This window comes from Cebus imitator, unplaced genomic scaffold (genome assembly GCF_001604975.1).
Source record: "Cebus imitator isolate Cc_AM_T3 unplaced genomic scaffold, Cebus_imitator-1.0 Scaffold24, whole genome shotgun sequence".
NCBI lineage: Eukaryota > Metazoa > Chordata > Mammalia > Primates > Cebidae > Cebus > Cebus imitator.
This window is the reverse complement of record NW_016107339.1, coordinates 14,941,660-14,966,920: the sequence shown is the minus strand read 5'-3', so window position 1 is coordinate 14,966,920 and position 25,261 is coordinate 14,941,660. Positions and strand designations below refer to the sequence as shown.

At 47.4% G+C, this 25,261-nt stretch overlaps 2 protein-coding genes and 1 long non-coding RNA gene across 4 annotated transcripts; 2 read left to right on the top strand and 1 right to left on the bottom strand.

Annotated features, from left to right (window-relative positions):
* The first annotated feature begins 4,191 nt into the window (after nt 1-4,191).
* LOC108299865 (MHC class I polypeptide-related sequence B-like) lies at nt 4,192-14,852 on the top strand. 2 transcript variants are annotated; one of them, XM_017522439.2, is made up of 6 exons: nt 4,192-4,300; nt 8,689-8,943; nt 9,220-9,495; nt 10,090-10,368; nt 10,442-10,633; nt 13,016-13,315. In XM_017522439.2, exons 1-6 carry the CDS (start codon nt 4,231-4,233, stop codon nt 13,162-13,164), a joined length of 1,221 nt encoding a protein of 406 aa, XP_017377928.1. In that variant the 5' UTR covers nt 4,192-4,230; the 3' UTR covers nt 13,165-13,315. The 2 variants fall into 2 exon arrangements, with proteins under 2 accessions (XP_017377928.1, XP_037592293.1); XM_037736365.1 differs by lacking the exon at nt 10,442-10,633 and adding an exon at nt 14,450-14,852 and having other exon boundaries at nt 4,194-4,300; nt 13,018-13,243.
* A 2,164-nt stretch (nt 14,853-17,016) lies between these two features.
* Nucleotides 17,017-18,285, top strand: LOC119470192. Its single transcript, XR_005199073.1, has 2 exons — nt 17,017-17,196; nt 17,588-18,285. It is a non-coding gene; the product is annotated as an uncharacterized LOC119470192 (long non-coding RNA).
* On the bottom strand, nt 17,575-20,508 carry LOC108299864 (ERI1 exoribonuclease 2-like). Its single transcript, XM_017522438.2, has 2 exons — nt 20,057-20,508; nt 17,575-19,924 (listed from the first exon to the last, which is right to left on the bottom strand). The coding sequence occupies exons 1-2, from the start codon at nt 20,204-20,206 to the stop codon at nt 18,419-18,421; spliced, it is 1,656 nt and encodes a 551-aa protein (XP_017377927.1). The 5' UTR covers nt 20,207-20,508; the 3' UTR covers nt 17,575-18,418.
* Between the last annotated feature and the right edge of the window lie 4,753 nt (nt 20,509-25,261).

Here is a 25,261-nt window from a genome sequence, read left to right as displayed (position 1 = left end):
AAACTAGACAAATGGCAAAATTAAGAGAAATAATAAAACTACGTGTTTTAAATTTTAATCTCTCCTTTACTTCTCTCCCCTTTTCTTCCTATCTCTTCCCTCCTTTCTTCAACACACCCCTCCATCCTTCACTTCTTTTTTCACTCTCTGCCCTTGAACTCGGTGTATTCCAGCCTCGAAGCCAACACTCGTCAGCGCGTCCGCCTGGGCAGGTCAGGGAAGGGACGCGAGGCGGCGCTGTCTCCGCATTCTGTGAGCCGAGCGCCCTGGGCCCCGCGGGTCTTGTATCATTTCAGTGAAGGTCACTGCAGTCTTTGATGGAGGGTGTAATTAGGATCCTCACTGAAGTGGCGAGACCCTGAGGGGTTTTTTCCTGGCCCCTTTGTTGTGGGTTTTCCTGCGGGCGGGGGAGCCCGTTTCCATCAGAACAGCCCAGAGGCGGGCGCTGCCTTCCTGGGGTGACAGAGCAGCAGGAAGCGTTTTCGGATTGTAGAATCCGTGGGCGGCCGGTGGAAACGTCTGAGTCGCATTTCCCTACTGATCCGGATCCGAATCCACCGCGGTGCTGCTTCAAGCGAGTGAGATTCCAGATCGGCTCCACCCCGGACTCGGAATTCCTGCTTCGGAGTCTGCATTTTACAGCGACTGGTGTGAGTGCCCCAAAGCTAGAGACCAGAAGCCTAACGGCTCGGCCCTCCCCAGCAGAGAGCTCCGTTATTTCGTTTCTTTCTTTCTTTGCTTTTTTTTTTTTTTTTTTTTTTTTTTTTTTTTTTTTTTTTTTTTTTTTTTTTTTTTTTTTTTTTTTTTTAACAGAGTCTTGCTCTGTAGCCCACAATGGAATGCAGTGGCACGATCTCGTCCCACTGCAACCTCCGTCTCCCAGATTCAAGTGATACTCCTGCCTCAGCCTCCCGCCTAGCTGGCACTACAGGCTCCCGCCACAACTGCCGGCTAATTTGCGTCTTTTTAGTAAAGATGAGGGTTCACCATGTTGGCCAGGGTGGTTTCGAACCCCTGGCTTCATGATCCGCCCGCCTCGACCTCCCAAAGAATTGAAATTACAGGTGTGAGCCGCCACGCCGGGCCTATTCCCTTTCCATATTAGTAAACATTTGTCATTCTCCGTAGACTGGGGCAGGGCGAAAGGTGATCGCGGTTCTAGCAGTGAACTCTGGGCCGAAATATTTGAAACGACTGCGGGCGCCAGGCGCAGCCCCGCCCTGGGTTTTGTGAGCCACCACCCTGGGCCGTTTCTCTTTCTTTTCCGGACCTCTCTCTTTAACGGTTTCTCTTTCTCCGTTTCTCTTTCTTCAGCCGCCGTGGCGCCTAAAGTCGGCGAGAAGGAAGTCGCCTCTGTGTTCGTGAGTCCAGGGATCTAAGCCGGGTGCTAAGGGAGAAAACGTAGGTGATGGGGCAGAGCAGAAGGGTCTGGAGGTGGGGTGGAGGGATTAGAGGTGGAGAGAAGACCTGGGAGGCGTGGTGGGGGAGGAGATGCCAGGCCTGGCCGCTGAGAAACTTACCTGGAACTCAAGACCATCTCGGCCTCCCCTGGCCCTGGAGAGGACTGGCTTTATGATTCCCCGCAACCACTTCTGAATGCCTTGGAACAAACCTTGCATATTTATTATTGTTATTGAACTGTGAAGAGTCTTTTGGGGGGTGAGCTGAATGAGACCCTATGCTGGAGCTGGCACACGGAGGAAGTCCTGGAGGGAGGGTAGACACCGAGGAGGGAAGGGCTTGGGACCTGCATCAGGAAAACTGGGTCCATCTCCTTCTCTGCCTCTCACTAGGCTTATGATCTTTAGCAGTGAAAATAGTCTCCCTAAGGTGGAGACAGGACCCCAGTCCCAGCTTTACTCGATAAATTATGAGGATCAAAATAAATTACTAGTGAATGTGGATGGGAAAACTGAGAAATTGTTAAAATTCTTAAATACATTACATTTTCATCCACAGAAAAGTGTAGGCTAGGGATCATAGGGTAATAGTAATGACAGGTATAGTTCAACTTAAAAAGATGTTTGTGAGGCTGACAAAGAGGAAATGGACACAGTTCCTGATTCTGGAGGGTTCATAATCTAATAGGGGAGGGTAGAAGACGGCAGATGGCAGCTGGGTGTGCTGGCGCTCGCCTGTAGTCCCAGCTACTCGGAAGGCTGTGGTGGGAGGATTGCTTGAGCCCAGGCATTGGAGGCTGCAGTGAGCTATAGTCATGCCACTGCAATCCACCTGGGTGACAGAGCAAGGCTCTTGTCTTAAAAAGAAAAAAGAAAAGAAAGATTCCACACAGGGCACCATCTGTACCATGAGGAAGGTTGAAACCAGGGTCTAGATTAGGAGTTCCAAAGCTTGAACTTTGGAACACATTGGAATCACCTAGGGAACTTTAAAAGATACTAAGGTTTAGGTCCAACCAAGGTTTAGATCCAACCTAGGTTTACTGATTTAACTGGTTTGAACTGTGGCCTGGAAACATGGATATTAAAAACTCTCCATGTGGTTCTATACAGTGGCTCGGTTTGAAGACCACTGGCTAAATGTCCCAAAGACTAAGAGATGTGCGCTGGGGACAAGGCAATTCTCTTAGTGGAAAGAAGCTTTTCGGACAGCATTATTATTATTGATAATTGAGAATTCATATACCACATAATTTATCCTTTTACAATGTACAGCTCAGTGGCTTTTAGCATAATCACAGGGTTGTGCCACCACCACAACCATCTACTTGAAAAACTTTTCTTCCTATTTTTTTTAAGGCTAATCAAGTGAAATAGTGGGAGTGAGTAAGAAACAAAGACATCCATAACTGGTTGTGATCAATTCGTTGTAAACACCACTACAGTCAGACCAGCCTCACTGGGAAGATTTTGAGGATACAGTGTGCTCTGATGGGTTCTATGGCAGAGGTGACAGTGACCTGGAAGAGGGACGCGGCTTAGGCAGTGGCATCCTGGTGGGTTAGGGTGAGGAGATCCCAGAGCCCACTTTTACTGCAATCCTGGGGAGATGTTACCAGAGAAATGGGGGTGGTGCCATACAGCAGGTTTTGGCAGCTGTGGTTTCCATGGTAGAGTGGAAGCATCCTGTGTGACATTCAGTGGATGGGGTGCTGTGCGTGGCTTGGAGCACTCTGGTTACAACTGGGGCAGGCACAGTGTTTAGGAAGCCGGTGCAGTAATCTAGGTTGAAGGGAGGGAAAAGCCTAGACTAAGGTAGTTGCTGTGGGATTGAAATAGGGTTGGAGGAGCTGACTTTGACTCCTGGAGATGAAGGGGAAAGAGGAAATCAGAAGGGACCAAGGATGGTGATGCTCTTAAGAGAAACGGAGTGATGTGGTGGGAGACGTGTAGAGTGTCCTTGTGGATCTGTCACATTGGAGGGGACTATGGTCCTGGAGGTACAGATGTCCTAAGACAGGCTGGAAAAGGGAGTCTGGAGAGAGCTTGGTGTTGTAGTGAACCATGGGGAGTCGCATCCTTGGCCTGCGATCAGCCAGGGACTGAATAGAGAGGCTGCCCCGCGAGACCTCAGACACTTAGAGGATATTAGGGGGCGAAAGGGGACCTGGGTTCGAGTCGAAGGGAGGAGAAGGTGATTCTAAAGCTGAAACGTATAAGAGAGTTTGTCGTCTGAGCGGTTCTCAAGGGGCAGGTGCTTCTGAGAGGCAGAGGTGGCTGAGACCTGGAAACAAGTCTGCAAATCTGCTCACTGCTCTCATTGCCGGTAACGCTGTGCGCTGCTCAAGAAGTGTGTTGGAAGAATAACTAGGCGTTGTCTCTCCTGGAAGGAACAAGCCAGTGAGAGCCGGCCTGATGGGGCGACAGGCGAAAGGGGCTTGGTGAGGCTCGCTCTCCTTAGGGTGGGGGTGCGGGGATGGGTGATGGCGATGCAGGGAGGGCGGCAGGGCCCTGGCCGTGCTCATCAGGTTGGAGCTGTACCCTCAGCTACTCGTAGCTGGTCCCCGCTTTTAGCTGCGCTCCCGCGCGCTCCCACTTTTCAGGACCCCAGGTCTCGCCGGCTCAGCAGGTCTCAAGCCCCGGGAAATTTTTCTTATGAACACGGCCCCGCCCTTCCCTCTCGTGAGTGGCCCTAAGTCCGGGCCTCAGTTTCATTGGATAAGAGGTCGCTGGGGGGCGGGGCAGGTGGCTAAATTTCCGCGGGGCCCTCTCCCGCCCCCGGTTTTGCCGGCCACGGCTTGAGCCTCTGAGAGGGTGGCGACGTCGGGCCATGGGGCTGGGTCGGGTCCTGCTGTTTCTGGCCCGCGCCTTCCCTTTGACACTCCTGGGAGCCGCCGCTGGTGAGTGGGGTTCCTGGCGGGCCTGGGCGGAGCGGGAGTGGCGGGACGTTTCCTGGGGTCCCGGTGGGTCGCGGTGAGCGCTGTGCGGTCTGGGCGGGGCTCAGGTGCGGGGTCGGGGGTGCGGGGAGCTGGACGCGGCCCGTGGCCGCCACACCTCAGCCCTGCTTTCCCGTCTCTTTTCTGTCCTCCTTAGGACCGCGCGTCACCCGCCCCTGCATTTTCCTGTCCTGCACTTGCTCTCCTAGCCTCGCCTCCGCCTCTTCTCATTTTTCCGACAAACCATCCCTTCTGAGACCCCTGGGGTCCCGGGCTGCGCCCCCCACCCCGGGCTGCTCCTATGAATGGTATTTGAGAGCCCTCCCTGCTCGGCCACTGAGGCAGCCATATCTCCCGGTGCTGGGGGCGGCTCCCAGGTCCCTGAAGCCCTGTCCTCTCCCCGGAGCAGGTTCTCAGCTCCCGGGCCGCAGCTCCTGTATTTGACGCCCTCCTTTCTCGGGACCTGGAGCTGGTGGTGCTTTCTGCTGCTGTGGGGACTGTGGGGGTGGCTAGGGGGAAACGGGGTTGGAGGCTGCAGGCTGCGGGCAGAGGATTCTTCCCGCGACTTCTCTCATTCCCAGCTCATTCTCCCCGGCCTCCTACTCCCGGGGCGGTGGGCGGGGACGAGATTGAGGGGGTCCTCTCCACTCTGGCATCCCACCCCTACTAATGACCAGTGATCTAAGGACACCAGATTCCCTGCCCCTCCTCCCCTGCCCATCTCAGGGCCCCCTGGGTCCTGTTGCCCTCCCAGCTCCCTGCTACCCCTTCCTGTCTGCAGTTCTCTGATCCATTTCTAGGGTGTCCTCTGCCCTCATCCCCTGGCCCCACCACAGCAGGTTTCTCCTGCCTCCCCTATGGGGCTTTCCTACAAGCAGCCTTCACCCAGTGCTGCCCCTATGCCTCCCACTCCCAACTGTCACTGACCCTCACTTTCTCTTGCTGCCTTTTGTTGCGGGGGGAGGGTGCGGGGTGGGGGGGCCTTCTCTCCATCCCATTCCCCTCCAGACCACCCAAGGGGAGCCTTGGTGCCAATGACAGTTGGGTCTTAGGCAGGACACAGGGCAGCGCAGATGCCCCCTCCCCTCCAGTGCAGGTGCCTGCTCTGGTCCCTGCGTCATGTGTCCTCTCCTTTATCCTCAGCCTCACCCTCTGGAGGGCCTCACCCTCCAGCCCACAGGTGCTGGACCATCCCTTCCTGGTCCCTCTGACCCTCTCCACCTGGGGACCTTGTGTTGCTCCTACCTCTTGCTCACCTGCCTTGGGCCCTCAGCCAGTTCTCATCTTTCCCAAACTCCACCCCCCACAGAGCACCCTCCCCTCCTGTCCTCACCCTAACCCAAGTTCCTCCACAGTCACTCCTGCTCCACGCTCACGCTGCCTATCTGCCCACCCCCCACCCAGCCCAGACCTAAAACAGGCTGTTGGTCCCACTGTTCCTTGACCTTCATTCTTTTCTTTCGGTTCCTTGACCCCAGTGGGCTCTCACTCCCTACACCACATACCTAAAATCTTTGTTTTGCTCTTGGGGTGACTGTTCCCCCTCCAGCACTACTTTTGGCAGACCCTTCCTCAGGCTGGGGTCTCCTCGTTTACCTTGGTTTTCTGTCTCTGGCCAGCACACCCTACCATTGCTTTTTTTTTAATTTTTAACTTTTGTTTCGGTATGTAGTACACATATATGTATATATTTATGGAGTACGTGAAATAGTTTAACACAGGCATACAATATGTAATAATCACATTAGGGTAAATGGGGTATCTAACACAACAAGCTTCTTTGTGCTACAAACAATCCCATTGTGCTCTTTCGGTTATTTTTACATGTACAGTAAATTATTGCTGACTTACCCTGCTGTGCTATCTACAAGATCTTATTCATTCTAACTATATTTTTGTAACCATTAACCATCCCACCCGCACTCCCCACTACCCTTCTCAGCGTCTGGTAGTCATCATTCCATTCTCTCTCCCCATGAGTTCAGTTGTTTTCACTTTTGGCTGCTGCAAATAAGAAAGAACAAGCAAAGTTTGTCTGTCTGTTCCTGGCTTATTTGACTTAACATAATGACCACCAGTTCTTTGCAAATGGCAGGACGGCTGAATAGTACTCCACATACACATGTGAGCCACAGTTTCTTTATCCATTCGTGTGTTGATGGACACTTAGGTTGCTTGCAGAGCTTAGCTATTTTGAATAGTGCCTCAATAAACATGGAAAAGTAGATGGCTCTTTAATATGCCAATTTCCTTTCTTTGAGGTATATGCCTAACAGTGGGAGTGCTGCAGCATATGACAGTTCTGTAGGTTTTTAGTTTTGGGGAATCTCCACATTGTTTCCCATAGTGGTGTACTAGTTTACATTCCCACCGACAGTGTACAAGGGTTCTCTTTTGCTACATCCTTGCCGCATTCCTCATTGCCTGTCTTCTGGGTAACAGCCATTTTATCTGGGGCGGGATGACATCTCATGGCAGTTTTGATGCATTTATTTGATGACCAGTGATGCTGAGCACCTGTTCATATACCTGTTTGCCATTTGTAAGTCTTTCTTTTGAGAAATTACTATTCTGATCTTTTGCTCATTTTTAAATTGGATTCTTAGATTATTTTTTCCTATAGAGTTGTTTGAGCTCCTTATATATTTCAGTTACTAATCCTTTGTAAGATGAATAGTTTGAAAATATTTTCTCCCATTCTTGGATGGTCTTTTCACTTTGTTTATTGTTTTCTTCGCTGTGCAGGAGGGTTTTTTTGTTTCTTTTTTTCTTTTTTCTTTTTTTGGGAGACAGTCTTTCTCTGTGGCCCAGGCTGGAGTGCAGTGGTGCAATGTCAGCTCACTGCAACCTCCACCTCCTAAGTTCAAGCAATTCTCCTGCCTCAGGCTCCTAAGTAGCTGGGACTACAGTGGCACACCACCATGCCTGGCTAATTTTTGTATTTTTAGTAAGTATGAAACCGTGTTGCCCACCTGGTCTTGAATTCCTGAACTCAGCAATCCACCCACCTCAGCCTCCCAAAGTGCTAGGATTACAGGCATGCGCCACCGCACCCAGCCTGTTTCCTTTGCTGTGCAGCAATATATGATTGTGGTTTTGATTTGCATTTTACTAATGACTACTGATATTGAGCATCTTTTCATGTGTTTATTGATCATTTGCATATTTTCTTGGAAGAACTGGCCATTCAAGGCTTTTGCCCATTTTTTCCCGACATAGCTTCTCATGGCTACTTTGCCCATTTTTGAGTGGGTTGACTGTTTTGTTGTTTTTGTCAGACTTTTTTACGTATTCTGGAAACTAATCTCTTATCAGATATGTGATTTGCATATTTATTTCATTTCAGGCATTGATTGCTTTTTCGCTCTAATTGTGCCCTTTGATGCACAGATGTTTTAATTTTCATGAGTCCAGTTTGTCAGTTCTTTCTATTCTGTCTGTGCTTTGGTGTCACATCCACGAAAGCTCTGTCAAATCCTGTGTCATGAAGATTATCCCCAATGTTTTCTTCTAAGAAATTTTTAAGTTTTAGTTCTTGAGTTTAGAGTTTAGGTCTTTTGTTCGTTTTGAGTTAATTTTTGTATAGAGTACAAATTAAAGGTGCCATTTTATTTTATTTCAACATCCAGTTCCCCCAGCACTATTTAATGAAATATGGACTGACTCTTTTGAGAACCTGACACCTGGCCACCCTGGTGGACACTAGCGGGTGCATGCACTTGCTGTCCTGGGGCCTTGTCATGCTGTCATGCCACTCTTCCACTGGGACCCAAGCCCACGCCATTGCTTCCCTCTGGGATTCTGACCCCACTATAAACTTCTCTGGGGCTACAACCTTCCTGCCCCTTGCGCCTCATAACCGCCCCATCCCTTGCCCTCACCATGCCCATGATGAGTCTTTTCTCGAAGCAGCTCCCCTTGCCTCCATCTCACTGTCACCTGTGCACCACAGCCACACTGGACATGGGTCCCTCTTAGCCTGAGTTTCTTCCCATTCCCCGCCTCCCCTCTGGCAAGACCTTCCTTCCACCACTGCCTTCATGTTTCTCCATTATCCCTGTAGAAGAGCCTCTCCCCATGGCCCCTATACCCTTAGGGGGCCTTTGGCCACCCAGCCCTGGCACCTGGCCTAAAAGTTTGCCATCTCCATTCCCCCTTCTTCCATTCCTCAGTCCCCTCCTCTGTCCTCCCAGCTTCCCAGTTTTCCTTGTATATGAAATGCTCATTCTTGTCCCATTGCCCGTGTACATTTCCTGTCTCCTCAGGAAGGTCAGGACAGCAGACCTGTGTGTTAAGCATCACGTGAAGTTACTTCCAGGAAGAAGTCTCATCTGTCATTTTCTCTTCCCCAGAGCCTCACAGTCTTCGTTATAACCTCACAGTGCTGTCCCGGGATGGATCTGTGCAATCAGGGTTTCTTGTTGTGGGACATCTGGATGGTCAACTCTTCCTGCTCTGTGACAGGCAGAAATGCCCAGCAGGGCCCCAGGGACAGTGGGAAGAAGCAGTCCGGAGAGCTGAGCCCTGGCACACAGAGATCGAGGACTTGATAGAGAACGAGAAGAACCTCAAGATGACCCTGGCTCATATTAAGGGGAAGAATGGAGGTGAGAGTGGGCAGGGGCAAGAGTGACAGGAGAGGCCTTTTCCGGAAAAGTTAGGGCAGAGAGCAGCGACCTGTCTCTTCCCACTGGATCTGGCTGGGGCTGGGGGTGAGGAATGGGGGTCAGTGGAGCTCACCAAGGAGGTGAACCAGCACTCAGCCAGCACAGGGAGGCTGGGCGGAGGAGGGCAAGGGAAGGGTCCCCGCTGGGCTGAGTTCCTCACTTGGGTGGGAAGGTGAGGGGTTCAGGAATGGAGAAGTCACTGCTGGGTGGGGGCAGCCTTGCATTCCCTCCAGGAGATTAGACTCTGTGAGATCCATGAAGATGGTAGCACCAAGGGCGTCCGGCGTTTCTACTATGATGGGGAGCTCTTCCTCTCCCAAAACCTGGACACTCAGGAATGGACAGTGCATGAGTCCTCCGGAGCTCAGATCTTGCCTATAAACATCACGAATGTCTTGAAGGAAAATGTAAAGAAAGCTGGCGCTGTGCGGGCAGACTGCCGGCAGAAACTGCAGGGATATCTGGAATCCCTGGTGTGTGTCCGGAGAACAGGTACCGACCCTGGGCAGGGGCTCTCCTCTCCCCACGGTTCTGCTAGAGTTGCCTCACCCCCCAGCTCTGACCAGGGAAACCTGCCCAGTGCTTTGGATGCAGGCGTTTCCTGTTGACATATTGTGTCCTGATTTTCCTCTCCTGTCAGAGCCAGTGGATAAAGACAGTGGGTCTGAGACTGAACCATCCAGTGTTGGAATCTGGGAAAGCAGGGGGTCCTCCGACAGAATCCTGAGCATGGGATGGGTGGCAGGCAGGAGAGGAAGCCTTCAGGGCCAGGGCTGCCCCATCTGCCTCCCACCCTGCCCATCCCAAAGAGTTTCCTCCACCCTGGCCCCAGACCCAGGAGTCCACCCCTAACATCCCCCTCCTCAGCATCACTGTGGGGATCCCAGAGCTTCAGGCCACAGTCCCGAGGCCCATCCTCCTGCCAGCGTAGAGGAATTGGGTCCCTGGGTGAGGACAGACTTACAGAAGGTCCGGGGTCTGTGAGTGCTTCAGCCAGAGTGGGAACAGTGGAGAGGACCAGCCCTGTTCCCTGCATCTCCCTTAGAGGGGAGCAGGGCTTCACTGACTCTGCATTTTCTTCTCCAGTGCCCCCCATGGTGAATGTCACCCGCAGTGAGGATTCAGAGGGCAACATCAAGGTGACATGCTGGGCTTCCGGCTTCTATCCCCCAAATATCACACTGACCTGGCGTCAGCATGGGGTATCTTTGAGCCACAACGACCAGCAGTCAGAGGGTGTCCTGCCTGATGGGTATGGAACATACCAGACCAGGGTGAACATCAGGATTCGCCAAGGAGAGGAGCAGAGGTTCACCTGCTACATGGAACACAGTGGGAATCACAGCACTCACCCTGTGCCCCCTGGTGAGCCTGGGGTGACCCTGGAGAGGGTCAGCTGTGGGTCTCTGCCTGATGTATAACAAGTGCCTTTTTTCAGGGAGGGTGCTGGTGCTTGAGAGTCAATGGACAGCCAGTCCACATGTTCCTGCTGCTGCTGCTCCTGCTCCTGCTCCTGCTATTATTGCTGGTATTATTGCTGGTATTATTGCTGTTGCCATTATTGTTTTTATTATTGTTTGCTGCATCCATCATTGCAAGAAGAAGAGAACATCACCTGCAGAGGGTCCAGGTGAGAAAAGAGGGCAGTGGCTGGAGATGGGAGGGCTCCTGTCTGGGCACTAGGGTCCCCTCATTGCTCCTGCACAGATAGGCATGTAGGTGACCAGGCTTCTGGAACAGGTGTTGGAAGTTGGGGTATTTGGGAGGAGAACGGGAGCCATATCTCCATCTACACCCCTAAATACCTCTCAAGTTAGGGCCAGGGAAGGCCCTCGAATGTTTAGCTGTGGCCTCTTCCTGCTGCAGGTGAGGGTTGGGCAGCAGGGATGGCATCTGCTCTGTCCTCATCCCGGTATCTCTGTCTCTCGGGCTCACTAGGGCTCGTCCAGGTGGGGTGAGTTGGGAATCACATGCAGAGTGCAGAGGGCCTAGATGATCACAGCCTCAGAGGGAGCAAATAGTAAAGGCAGCTGTCATCTGGGGAGGGCTAGAAACTGGAGAGGAATCCGAGGGGAGGTGGTGCCCCTAGTCCCTTCCTCTCTGCATCCCTCTCCCCTGTTTCTCCAGCCATTTGGTGGGGGAGACACCAAGGAAAAGATATATGAGGCCCGGACTGGGGGCCCTGCCTGTGCAGACCCTTGGAGGCCCTCTTGTAACAAGGAGGGTCCTGGTCGCACGCGGCCATCTCTGTCCACTTTGCAGCTCCCCGTGCGCCTTCTCCAGGAGCTGCCTCCGGAGTGTCATGTCCTCTGTGTCACTCGAGGCCATGCTCTTTCCAGGTTCCCACCACCTGGCCTCCCTGAGTTTCCATGCAGATGATATACATGAGTAGATAAGCAGATGTCCCCGGGCCATTGGAGGAGCGGGGCCCAGCCCCTCATCAGGGCAGCTGCGGTCCCTGTTCTCAAACTACCTCCAAGTGTTTTCTTCTGGTGTTTCTGGGGCTTTGTTCTGTGCTCTGTGGCCTGACCTTGCCCGCCCGGAGGCCATTTCCCTTTCTCAAGGTGGTCACTGCCTGGTAAGTTTGGAGTAAGGGACAGTCAGAATCATTTCCCCCACAGTCAGGTTGTTTGACGGGAGATGAAAAGAGAAAGCAGGAAGTTTTGTGTTTCTGTAAAGACAAAGGCAGTGCAGGGGACAGTAAGGGGCTGGGGCGTCCAGGAGACCTGGGTCTTTCTGTCGTTTCCCCACTTCTGTGTACCTGGCCGTAGGGGTCGTGGTTTCTCATCGTTCAACTTAATTGCACTCTCTGTTTGCCCCCCAGGCCTGGGCAGATGGGAAGGTTTATCCCCTGCCCTGCAGCAAGAGGGCCCCATCCAGGAGACACCCGCAGCAGGGGCAGAGCAGGTGTGTGGTGGCTCCTGCTCTCACCTGCGGTGTCTCCTGTAGAGGGATTGTCAGTTCTGGTTTTCTGTGAGCATGATTGGTTTCCTCACAGGTCATTGGGGCTTTGGCCAGGAAAAGGGTATGAAAGCCATGTGCCAATGTCTCAAAATTCCTGCTTTCAATGTTGATGTCCCATAAAGATGTTCATAATTTCAGCTCTACAATCTTGACAGTATTTACTCTAATACTGATGTTGTAAAGCATATTAAATGAAACAGGAACTCAAATTTGGAGCTCGCTCTCCAGGAGGGTCTGTGTGGAAGATGGTGGCTGTGGCAGTGGCAGTTCCCAGGTGCAGAGGGTGGACAGAGGCAGCCTCAGGCTAAGGGGTTCCCTATTCCACATGGAGAAAATCCCTTGTGGGTTGCCAGGGCAGTGTCCTGGGTGGAATCCCTGCTAGGGACAGAGCAGGAAGGCCTCGCGGCCTCACCAAGCAGCAGCCCTGGGGTGGAGCTGCGTTTCCAGGGATAAGTGGACCAGGCAGGAGCAGCGGTGACTCAAGAGCAGGTCACAGGCCTGGGTGGGTGCTGAGGGTCAGGGGAGGCCAGGCCTCCTGAAGCAAGCTGGGGGTCCCAGGGTCAGGTGCAGATCCTATAGCAGCCACGTCGTTCCATGCTAGGCCTGCTGGGCACCCCCAGGCTTCTTGATGGGGTCCCCAGTTAAGAGGTGCCAGCTCTGGGCTGGGAGGGGAGGAATGCTGAGCTGCAGGTAGAGGGCAGAGCCCATGGTGGGCAGGGCCTGCCCTGGTGTGCAGGTGCCTCTGCAGGTGAGGAGGGCCTGGGGACTGAGGGCAAGGGTCAGGGCCTCTATTTGGGGAGGCCTCTCACTCTAACAGGACTGGTCAGGCCTGAGAGGAGCGGAGGGCACTGGGTTCCCTCTTGCATCTTGTCCTTTAGTCTTGGGGCTGGAAAAAACAGGTAGGAGGAAGAAAAAAGGAGGGCCTCCTCTTCCCTCATAGAAAGAGAGAATCTGATTTTGGAGCAACTGACGAGAGAAAAGTCCTCAGGGGATAAACACAACACTCTGCACCCAGTGGAGCATTCACTGGTTTCTCTCTTTTCTCCAGAGCTCATGAGCCTGCAGGTCCTGGATCAACACGTGGTTGGGACAGGAGACCACAGGGATGCCGCACAGCTGGGATTTCAGCCTCTGATGTCAGCTCCTGGGCCCACTGGCTCCACTCAGGGCACCGAGACTCTGCAGCCAGGCGGCTAGGACTCAGCTCCCTGTCTGGATCTCACCAGCACTTTCCATCTTGGTGCCTCAGTTCCCTGGCCTATGTAGCAGAGAACATAACACTATTTATTTCTTGTTGTCAGAGGCTGTGAAGTGTTAGTAGGCATGAGGTGTTTGCAGCTATGCCATATTAGTTGGCATCATCATTTCCATTGTTTATCTATTATTATAATTTTTTTTTTTTGAGACAAAGTCTCACTCTGTCACCCAGGTTGGAGTTCAGTGGCATGATCTCGGCTCACTGGAACCTCTGCCTCCCCAGCTCAAGCAATTCTTGTGCCTCAGCCTCCCGAGTAGCTGGGATTACAGACGCACACCACCACATCCGACTAATTCTAGTATTTTTCATAGAGACTGGGTTTCGCCATGTTAGCCAGGCTGGTCTCAAACTCCCCACCTCAGGTGATCTGCCTACCTGAGCCTCCCAAAGTGCTGGGATTACAAGCATGAGCCACCAGACCCAGCCTATTTTATTATATTTTAATACATTACATGTACAGTAATTAGAATGTCATAGGTGAGCTTTATGAGCGAGTGTCTTGGTGATGACTCCTCCTGACGAGCCTAGGACCAGCTTTCTTATCACCTTGAGGTCCCCTCGCCCCCCTGTCACAGCCTTATGCATTACTTCATGTCTACTACCTTTGTAAAATTTTATACTATAGATGTTTACTGTTTAAATAGACATTTCTGGTCTGTGTTTTATTTCATGCGTCTGGGAGTGGATAAAGCATGAGGTTCAGGGGAGAAGGAGAAGTCTGTCTCAACGCCTTGACACGGCGTGAAAACAATCTCCCCTCCTCATCCCCTTCCCCTGCTAGTTTCCGATGACCCACAGATTCACAGCAGAACAGAAAGCGCTGTGAAATGATGGAGGTGGGACATCTGGTGCCAACATTCAGGGGCTGACCCTGTGGGGGAACATCTGCCCTGAAGAGCTGGAGCCTTCATGTGATGACACAGAGCTGAAGTGTGACATCAGGGAGGGGATAGAGAGTGTTTCCAAGTTTTCTGACTTTGAAGAATTTGAGTCAGTCAGGTTCTGGCGTAAAGTGACTGCTGGGGAGGTGTGGACTGAATTAATGAAGAACAAATGAACCAGGAAAGTGGATGAGTAAGAGATGGGATATTCCCCACCCTGTCCCAGATCAAATACAGCCCTGAGATCTGCCCATCTTTCCCATCTGGGATTTCTGCATTGAACACCTCCCTTAGTCAACTTTCCTGCAAAGCAGAAAACCATGAAGTTGGACCACGTTGGAGGAAGAATGGTGTCATCTTCACCTCTGGAGAGATCTCTGTCACTGTGTTCAGGGAAAGGACCAGCCTCACTCCCCATGCAGAGAGGAGGCTCTGGCTGTGATCCGGCCTGTGGAGGGATGAGGACCCGCTCCCTCTACAATGATGGCCAAGAACCTGCAGGTGACAGGGCAGCTTCCGCTCAAGTGTGTCCTATCAGGTTCTTCTAGGCATCACAGAATAGACCAGGGACATTGCCTCCAGTGACATGACCACACCCAGAAGTGAGGTGGCCCTGCCAGGGGGTCCTGGGGCTGCCACGTCTTTTGGGATCTCAGTGTCTGGAGAGGGGTGTGGAGAGCAGGCTTTGTGCAAAACATAACCGTGTCCTCTAAATTATTTTATGCTCCATTAGCTTTTTTGTCATAAAATACAACAGGTACCAAAAAGAAAACCTGTCTGAAAATGTTGCCCTTTAATAAAAGGTAAACATGCTTTAACCACCAGAGAGTTTGTCAGCCAGCCCAGGAAACCCCCATCATCTGCCCCAGCTCAGTGATAAACTCTTTCCTCCCACACATAAAATCACAGCCTGACTTTTATGATCATCACTTCTCTGCTCTTTTTTACATTTTCATCATCTAAAATTGTAGTTTAGTTTTACCTTGGCGTATTTTTTAGCGTTCTTTTTTTTCCTATATGTTCCTCCTTGAAATTTATATTGTCTGGTTGAGTTTTTCATAGTTTGCATTTTGCCGGCTGCACCCCAAGGAGTAGTTTAATATGCACCTTTTTAATCTGTGCTTTCTATAAATTGCTAGTTGGTTGCAGAGATTTGCTTATACGCAGGCTTTATTTTTTTTCTTGAGTACTTAAGTTCGTTTATGGCACTGCATTGTATTCTTACATTAGAAGGAAGAACTTACCTATTTTTATTTTATTTGTTTTATTTATTTATTTATTTATTTTTACCGTACACTTAAATTTGGCCATTGCTGTTCAGTGGCCAAATCTGTTAATTCATTAAGGGTTACAAAAGAGTTATAGTGTCAGTCTCTCCTTCCTTCCTTATTTACTAGCTGAATAACTTCTAAAAGAAGAGATTTACCTTCTTCTACTATTTCTTCACTCAGTAGAAACTTGTTTTTTGAGAGAGGAAGCCAAGCATCCACTCAGCTATGACCCAGCAATATCACTCTTAGTTAAAACCAGTCGAAATGCATGTGTCTAGGCCGGGCGCGGTGGCTCAAGCCTGTAATCCCAGCACTTTGGGAGGCCGAGGCGGGTGAATCACAAGGTCAAGAGATCGAGACTATCCTGGCCAACGTGGTGAAACCCCATCTCTAAAAAAAAAAAAAAAAAAAAGAAATAAAGCCTGGCATGGTAGCTCACACCTATAATCCCAGCACTTCTGGAGGCCAAGGCGGTCAGATCACCTGAGGTCGGGAGTTGGAGACCAACCTTACCAACATGGAGAAACCCCTTGTCTACTAAAAATACAACAAATTAGCTGGGCATGGTGGCATATGCCTGTCATCCCAGCTACTCGGGAGACTGAGGTAGGAGAATCCTTTGAACCCAGGAGGCAGAGGTTGCAGTGAGCTGAGATCATGCTGTTGCACTCCAGCTTGGGCAACAAGAGCGAAACTCCCTCCCAAAAAAAATTAAAAAGGGAAGAAAGGAAGACCAAAAAATGAAAGGAAGGAAGAAAAACAGAAAAATTAATTGGTAATCACAGATATATGGAAATTAATACCATTATTATAAAATATTAATAATATAGACTTCAAAGGAAATAAATAATGTCAAACAATTTGTTATGTTGCACTTTGCTTATCCATCTTCCCACCTCCACCTAGGCTGTGCCATCCATGAGGTCCATGGAAGTTTCATTCTTTTTTCTCTGAGACTGCTACATAGAGAACGGGACCCAGAATAAGACAGGTGCTTGATGAATCTTTACCAAATGAATACATTTCCTGGAAATAATTAGCAGACCAGGAATTGTGATGCATATGCACAACTCAAAAGCAGCTGAGGGAACTGACATCAGAGAACGTGGTGGCATAGGGAGCCCCAAGGGCCACTACTCTACAGGACAGTGTGCTCGTCAAACATCAGCACACACACAGAAATATGAGAGCTTTTAAAGCACAGATTCCAGGACTGCATGTAGGGTTGTGGAGGCCCCACAGGGTTGTGGGGTGTCCCTTATGCTGTGGTGAGGTGCAGGATCCAAGAAGTAAAGAGACAGGACACTGAAGAACTGGTGAAGAGCATCTGGACTCGGGGGGCCACACCACCTGTGAGTGGAGATCAGTGGCAGCAGCCTCCAAATGCCCAAGAACATCTGTATTTATTAGATACAAGCAGGGGGCAGGGTCGTGAGTGAGGTCATCATCTATAGGCTTAGTAATAGGGCATACATAATCACATGAATTACAAGTGAGGGGGTCACCCCATTATGTCACCTGGGCAGAGAGGTGGGCCATGCACAGCAGGAGGCTGTACCATGCGCAGTAGTAGAGGGTCATGTGCAGAAAAGGGGTCCACCGCCATTAGGTCACCAAGGCAAGGAGGTAGGCTGTGTGCAACAGGTGTCGTGTACAGCACTTCTTTTTTTTTTCCTGGTGTTTCAAATATTTATTTTAGGTAGTAAAGGCTTTTATTGTTCTGAACCCTGATTACAAGTCACATGATCAAGAACAACTAATAAAGGAGATTCAGGAGCATGTTAAAAAAACTACAGCATCTTACAAATATCCCAGAAAGGTAGGTATCCTAATTACAATGAATATTTGCTCAGTGCTATGGAAAATTTCAACTGTTTGTTTTTACCTTTTAATGACTATTTTCTTCACTCATGTTACATACCACATGTCCCAAACTGAACTGATGACATATGGGTAAGAATCAGAATCTTTGAGATAAAAATGAAACCCTAAACCTATTTTGTTTGGTCCTTTGGACTTGCAGTAAATGCTTAATATCAAGACAAATTTCCTCAACAACACCCTTTTCCCTTCTTTGGTTGTTACCCAAAACCCATTCCAATGAGTATTCTAATTCTTTCTCCTAGAATTCATAATTGAGCTGCTATATAATTGGCTTTATGTAAAGACAAAAATTTCCAAGCTAATTTTCTTCCCCTTGATGCCAACAGGTAGAATTTATTCAAGAGCTGCCAAAGACTATCAGTGGGAAGACAAAAAGAAATGAACTGAGGAAGAAAGAATGGAAAACAATTTAAATGTGTTTCATTAACTACCATATCTATAAAACAAACATATTATCTGTCAATCTCTAGAAACCACAAGATGATGCAGAGGTGATAAAAACTGTAGTAGTATGCTCAGAAACTGTTGATTTAAAATATCTTGTGGTTATGATATCAGAGGCTAAATTTAGAAATAAAATGTTTGGTAAATTCCTCTGCATTACTGTCAATGTTCCCGTCATTTCTTAATATAAAAAGAATGTCAACAATTATTGATCAATTTTTAAATGTATAGTATAGAAGCAGTTTCTGAACCAAATCTCTGCTACATAGGTTTTCAAACTTTAGTTGACTAATTCTTCTGATATGCTGATATACAAATCAGAATCAATGTTCAAGCTGTGAAATAAAACTAAAGAACTTATAAAAGTTTTTAGAAAAATACAAAATACCAGTTAGAAGATTATTATAATTCTCAAAGTACATGTATCTAACTGAAAATAGACCAGGGATTTTTATTAGTCACATTTTTGTGCACATAATTTAAAAATAGTTTAAGACTTGCTTCAAGGTCTAACTTTAAAAGAAAGATCATATACTATTGTTGCTTATTATATGTAATCTAATAAATACTCTTAACAAAAGATGACATTTGTGGTTCCTGAAGAAAGTATGATGAATTCAGTAAACATTAATATATAAAATAGTGTAAGATGTTATCAGAATACTCATGTTTGGAAATTCAAAAAACAATTAGAATTCATACATGAAAGATTATCAATTCCTCATTGAAGGCCTGAGTCTCAAGGAATTTTTGGTGGAAATACTTAAATTTCGGTCACAAAGATGGCTTGTTTCTGGAGAATTAAAAGTGAGTCCCCCTGTGGAATGAAATGGAACTATGCTGTTGGCTCTTTCCTTTTGAAGTTCCCATTTGAAATAACCACAACATTTTCTGTTTTCTTGGTACTTCCCAATAGGGCAACAATAGAAGACTTTTCCATGGTTCGGTCCATTATTAGAAACAACAAGTCTCCTAGACCCTCGCCCACACTTGCATAAGGGAGGTGTCATTTTCCCACTCTTCCAAGGCTCTTGTAGGTTAACTATAGAAGGTAATACAGATGGGGAAAGCTTCCGGGAAGAACTTCTTACTGGAGAGCAATCAGATGACGTAGGCTTTTCTTCATGAATAGTGAACAGTTGTTTTTTTGCTGGTGGAAAAGCTTGAGGACTGTATGGATTCCTTTTGGTACCACCTGGAAGAAGAGGATGTTTCCCCAAAACTAAAGGATGAGACATATCGGCATTAACTCTGTTGCAGGTACTTGATTTGTGTTCAAGTAACTTAAAGGCAGAAACATATGAACCTGGATCTTTGGCTTCTTTTACATTATAAATGGTAGTGTGAGGACTCTTGTATACAATAGACTTAGAAGTCTCAGATTTTTGAAGAGTTTCCTGTATGTCTCCCAAGTTTTCATGACTTGGCATTTCTGATTCTTTCAGAACCATTAATCTTTCTCCAGAATTAAATGAGATCTCTAAGTCTGAATCACTAATGGGAAGTGTATAGTCTATGTTTTTCTCAGGCTGAGATGCTGGCAGTAAAACCACATCCTCCCAATCAGCCAAGATAGGTAAACAGCCAAGGGTAGAGCTCATTTCTGTATCAGAAACATGATTAACAGTTGGAATGGTGGTAGAAACAAGTACCAATTCTGATCCAACTGTTGAAGACTTAGATTTGGTATTAAATGCAAGATGATCATTTTTTCCTTGCTTTTGGATATAGATAGGTGAATTCAAGGTAGGAGACTGCAAATGCCCCAGAGAAGTAGAGGACTTAGACTTAATAATAGACAAGCAACTTTTGACTTTGTGAAGACCTGTTTTTATATTGTTCTTTACTTGTAATTGATCCTTCTGTGCCTTTATAGGAAAGTTTGCACAAATTGACTTCATTTGAAATTTTTCATGAGAATTTATTGTATTTTTAGGCTCCTTATTATATATGCTAGGACCCTGGATGCTGTTACAGGCTGACATTTCTTCAACTTGATTTGTATTCAAATTTCTGACCAGAATGCTGGAATTCTTCTGAGTGGGAACCTTGTTCAATGACCTTGTAATTTTCCTTAGACAGCCATCCCTGATCATTTTCCAAGCAAGAAGGGCAGTATTCCGAGAATCGTCCAACCCAGAACGTTCTCGTCCTGAGAATTCTATTCCCACTTCCTGCAAGGCACCACTTAGTCCTTTTGGTTTTCTCCTATAGAAAAGCTTGTAGGTTGCTCTGAGATCAATCCAAGAATTTAAAAACACAGGTTTTAATAGCTGCTTTCTTTTACACTCATACTCCAGGCAAACCCCCAAGTACCAGTCTGACCAAGTAACAAATGCCTGTAAGTTTACTTCAGAAGTAGAAGGCTCTGAAACCCCAGCAGCAAAAGTTAGGTTCTTCTGTTGCCGAATCTTATGAATCCATTTACAGAACTGAGATAAGCAAATCTTCAGAGGCACTCCGTCATCAACTTGAGCCTGCTTTATGCCTGTCAATTCCATGCAAAATGCTGAAAGAACTGGATGTTCCTGAGGTTGAACATAAGCATGGAACTCACATTCAATCTGTCCTGTTGATGTGTTCAGCAACACTGCAGGAAATTCAATTATTTCCTGGCTATGGTGGCGTTTCCCATCATTCCAGTATGTCGATTCAAAATCAATGAAAATTTAGTAGTCAAACAACTGCTTGGATTTGCTTCTTCCTAGATTCCCATTTGCTGATGCAATTGACTTTCTCCTAATTAATCCAAGCTGCCATGCGAGCCGCTTGCTCGCCATTCTCAACACCCCTTGCTCTTCTAAGTCCAACCCCAACACTTCTTATCTGGGGGCTGGCGACTTGAAAGGGTTTTTAATAGGACACTGTAAGCTTAACGCAGTGGGAGCTGACAGACTTGTGCTCTTCTCTTAAGATATTTATGGGAGGATTCTTTGCGCTAGCACAGCAGGGAGAAAAGACTGACAGGGTGTACAGCTGCTGTGACAACCAGAGGGGTTGTTCTCCCTTGGTTACTTTCAGGATCTCAGGCCTGAGGCCTACTTTCCACAGGAACTGGATGCAAGGTACTATAACTCCTTTATCAGGAGGAGAGACACTTGCTCCAAGCCTGCCATACAGCGTATGCCCTTCAAGGCAGGGATGCCACCGCCTGGATCTTTGGTTCTCGTCCTGGGCTGGCTGTTTTCCCATGTACTGCTTCTGTTTTGTGACTGCTCTAGGCATTCCTCCTACTACAAACTACTCTATGGTTATATAGAAGGATTATATAAATCAGCACTAAATGTGTCAGTACAGCTGCGACTACAATACCTATATGATTATATACAAAGATTATATAGAACTAAGTATGATAGATATGTGTAAGCAGTAAGTTATATTTTAAGCACTAATTCTATAAACTAATATATGGTTATATATGAAGGATTATATAAAGGAAACAGCTGAGCAATAACACTATAAACTAAGATATTCCTCAGACACTAGATGTTCCTGACATCTGGACAGTTCTTCTCGGTGCCCATTGGGGGTGTTACCCACACTGCACCAGCAGATGTTCTCATTGGGTTGACCAACAATTAAGTGGCAACAAGTTGAAAAATATATTCCAAAATCTTTTGCATGGTAAGCTCCTGAGTTTCGTCCCTCTGTCTTTTCTCCTCAAAACAGATCCTTGCTCCTCTGCAAGTAAAAAGCCTCCTTTTAGAAGACAGTCCCAGATCAGCCAGGTCCAAACCCCAAAATGACTTCCTGTCTTGGATCCAAATGCTCAGATGCAACTCTGGGGCTAATTTTCAGCGGGAGTTTGGAGATTACTTAATTAAGATGATTAGTAAGAGGACCAATAGTTGACATTAATGTTAGGGAAGTCAAGTTTGCATTTCTAAAAAGAATCCACAATTCTGGAAAGAACTGCTTACCAGTGAGTGTAGAGTTTTTTCTCTGTAGGGTAAAGTTCTCAGCAGAGGAACTAACTATAGCTCTAGGTTCCACCATACATGTCACATGCAGCTGACTGACCCCCTCAACTTCCTCCCCAGCTAAAGGAAAAAGCTGGACTCTAATCTTGGCCCATCCTTCAGCTGCATTCCACTGGGTGTGGACTCTCTACAGGTGGGAACGTTCCTGGGTCTCAGTTGCTCCTTCTGCTGTTGTGGAGTCTCCATTGATGTGGTTTATGCCCAGATGGACCTGCAGGAGGATGAGTGTCCCCTCAGTCTCAAGGCCAACATTTTCAGCAATCCCAGACCAACTCTTCAGGCTCTCAGTGACTCAGCTTGTCATCTGCAGGAGGGAAGAATCCATCTCCCTCTCTCAGGTATGGTGGGAATTATATATATTTAAATAGTAATCTATAAGTTGATGGCGTTCTTAGTGTTGCATTGATTGCCCAGCTGAACTCCATAACGAAAGGGTGGATCATGGAGTGTGGAGGAATAATTCATTTTTTCTCTCTGAAGGACTCATCAATAGGCATTTCTGCCCTGTGTAATGCAAATGAGAAATTTGCTTTAGGAAGGTGTAGGAAGGAGATCTGGACTTGCTTTTATTGTGATTATTACTTTACAGATGGGCCTTGCTATATTGCCCAGGCTGGAGAGCAGTCGCTATTCACAACCACGATCATAACATACTGCAGCTTCAACCTCCTGGCGGAAACCATCTTCCCACCTCAGCCTCCCAAATAGCTGGGACTACAGCCATGCACCACTGCCCCTGGCCACTTATTGTTATTTTGCTTCAAGTATTTTATTTTGAAAGTTTAAAATATATGATTTTTAGAGTATAAGACTCAGAATCTATTTGGTCGCAGAAGACCTGAAAATGTTCAGAAGAAAGATACAAATACCACTTAAATCTCCACTTAGAAAATCCCAACAACCATGTTACTGAACTTTCTTAGACTGCAGTGTGAGTGGTGGTCCCTGGAGCTGTCCTATACAACGGTGCTGATTTTCATTCTGTTGTTTTCTATGTACATATACATGTTGACAAAAACAGTCAAACTCTGGAAGATATTTATAGATATTTATTCTGAGCCAAATATGAGTGACCATGGCCCATGACACAGCCCTCAGGAGGTCCTGAGAATATGTGCCCAAGGGGGTTGCTGTGCAGTTTGGTTTTATACATTTTAGGGAGGCATGAGACATCACTCAAATACATTTAAGGAATACATTGGTTTGTTCCAGAAAGATGAGACCACTTAAAGCAGGTGGGGAGTGGGCTTCCAGATTATAGGTAAATTTGAACACTTTGTGGTAGACAATCGAGTTTTTGCTAAGGACCTTGGATCAATAGAAAGAAAATGTTCAGCTGGGTGTGGTGGCTCATGTCTGTAATCCCAGCACTTTGGGAGGCTGAGGTGGGAGGATTACTTGAGGTCGGGAGTTTGAAAACAGCCTGGCCAACATGGTGAAACTGCATCTCTACAAACATACAAAAATTAGCTGGGCATGGTGGTGCATCCCTGTAATCCCAGGAAGGCTGAGGCAGGAGAATCGCTTGAACCCTGGAGGTAGAGGTTGCAGTGATCCAAGATGGCACCACTGCACTCCAGCCTGGGTGGCAGAGCAAGACTCCATCTCAAATTTAAGAAAAAAAAAAGAAAGGAAATGTTCAAGTTATATAAAAGATTGTAGAGACCAAGGTTCTTTTGAAGTCTCACAGCTGCTGCTCTTAGAGACAATGAATGACAAATGTTTCCAATTCAGACATTTTAAAAGGTGCTAGACACTCAATCTATTCAGAATTGGAGGGGCCTGGAAGGAAATAATCTAACTATGTGTTGTTTGTTTGTTTGTTGCTTTTTGTTTTTTTGAGATGGAGTCTCACCCAGGCTGGAGTACAATGGCACGATATCGGCTCACTGCAACCTCTGCCTCAAGGGTTCAAGTAACTCTCCTGCCTCAGTCTCCCAAGTAGCTGGGATTACAGACACCTGCAATCATGCCCAGCTAATTTTTGTATTTTTGCAGAGATGGGGTTTCACCATGTTGCTCAGGCTGGTCTTGAACTCCTGACCTCAGGTGATCCACCTGCCTCTGCCTCCCAAAGTACTGGGATTACAGTCACCATGCCCAGCCGGTCTAGCTATGCTAATAGGGATTCTTTGCAGATGTGAATTTTCTCCCACAAAGGACAGCTTGCAGGGCCATTTCAAAATGTGACAAAGAAACATGTTTTGAGGGTAAAAAAATTTTATTTTCTTCCTTGTCTCACAATGTTATGCCAGGGGCAGTTTAGAAACTAAGTCACAATATATAGGGTTAAATAAAACCCATCTGATGAGGTTGTATGGTTTGTAGGGCATGACTCCCCAGACCCCTTAGATAGGAATTTGGGCAAGATTAAAAAATCAGAGTTTCGTCCTCATATTTTTTTTGGGGGGGGGGACGGTGTTTTGCTCTCATTACCCAGGCTGGAGTGCAATGGCGCAATCTCGGCTCACCGCAACCTCCGCCTCCTGGGTTCAAGCAATTCTCCTGCCTCAGCTTCCTGAGTAGCTGGGATTACAGGCACGCGCCACCATGCCCAGCTAATGTTTTGTATTTTTAGTAGAGATGGGGTTTCACCATGTTGACCAGGATGGTCTCGATCTCTTGACCTCGTGATCCACCCGCCTTGGCCTCCCAAAGTGCTGGGATTACAGGCTTAAGCCACCGCGCCCGGCCTGTCCTCATATTTTTATATATGCTTTCAATTGACAAAGTTGCATTCATGTGTTATGGTTGTCTTGAATGATTCTTGTTGAGTATATTATTACACAAGTAGTTTTCATGTTACAAAGTCTGCATAAACTATATCTCACTTCAAACAAGGAGACATAACTCAACTTCTCTTGGATCCATTTGCTTTCATCGTGTCTTCTTGTAAACAATGTTTTGAGAGCATATTTGTACATAAAGGTTCTTCTATGTTTGGGATTTGAAAATATTCGTAGATTGCTCAAATGATAAATATTAGGCCAAAGACTGAACATGTTAAAGCCTTTTCATACACATTGCCAAACTCGTCTCTAAATTCTTGTGCCGACCTGTTCATGCATTTAATAGATAAGTACTATTGAACCCTAATTCTTTACAAATGATGACATTGGGGATATAGGGACAAGAGTCCTTGTTCAAAGAACATATATAATACTAACTGTGATGGTTAATTTTTGGTGTCAACTTGACTGTGTTAAGGGATATGTAGACAGCTGGCAAAACATTATTGATTGGTGCATCTGTGAGGGTGCTTCTGGAGGAGATTGATGTGTGAGTTGGTGGACTGAGTGGGGAAGATCCTCTCTCAACGTAGGAAGGCATCATCCAATCACCTGGGGTTGCAAATAGAACAAAAAAGCAGAGGATACTCTCATTGACTCACTCTGGAGCTGGGACACCCTTCTTCTCCTGCTCTTGGACATCAGAACTCCAGATTCTATGGTTTCGGACTCTGACACCTGCACCAACGGGGCCTTCTTACCCTCTAACTACGCTACTGCCTTCCCTGGTTCTTCAGATTCCTGATGGCTTATGATGGGACTTCACAGCCTCCATAATTGTGTAATT

Excerpts from the sequence above, each read along its gene's own strand:
- LOC108299865 (XM_037736365.1), top strand. The coding sequence starts at position 4,231 with ATGGGGCTGGGTCGGGTCCTGCTGTTTCTGGCCCGCGCCTTCCCTTTG. Across the intron at positions 10,369-13,017 it reads CACTCACCCTGTGCCCCCTG|CTCATGAGCCTGCAGGTCCT; the intron begins GTGAGCCTGGGG and ends TTTTCTCCAGAG. Across the intron at positions 13,244-14,449 it reads GCCTATGTAGCAGAGAACAT|AAGAATGGTGTCATCTTCAC; the intron begins AACACTATTTAT and ends CCACGTTGGAGG.
- LOC108299864 (XM_017522438.2), bottom strand. The coding sequence starts at position 20,206 with ATGGAATTGACAGGCATAAAGCAGGCTCAAGTTGATGACGGAGTGCCT. Across the intron at positions 19,925-20,056 it reads CAGAGCCTTCTACTTCTGAA|CTTTTCTATAGGAGAAAACC; the intron begins GTAAACTTACAG and ends GCAACCTACAAG.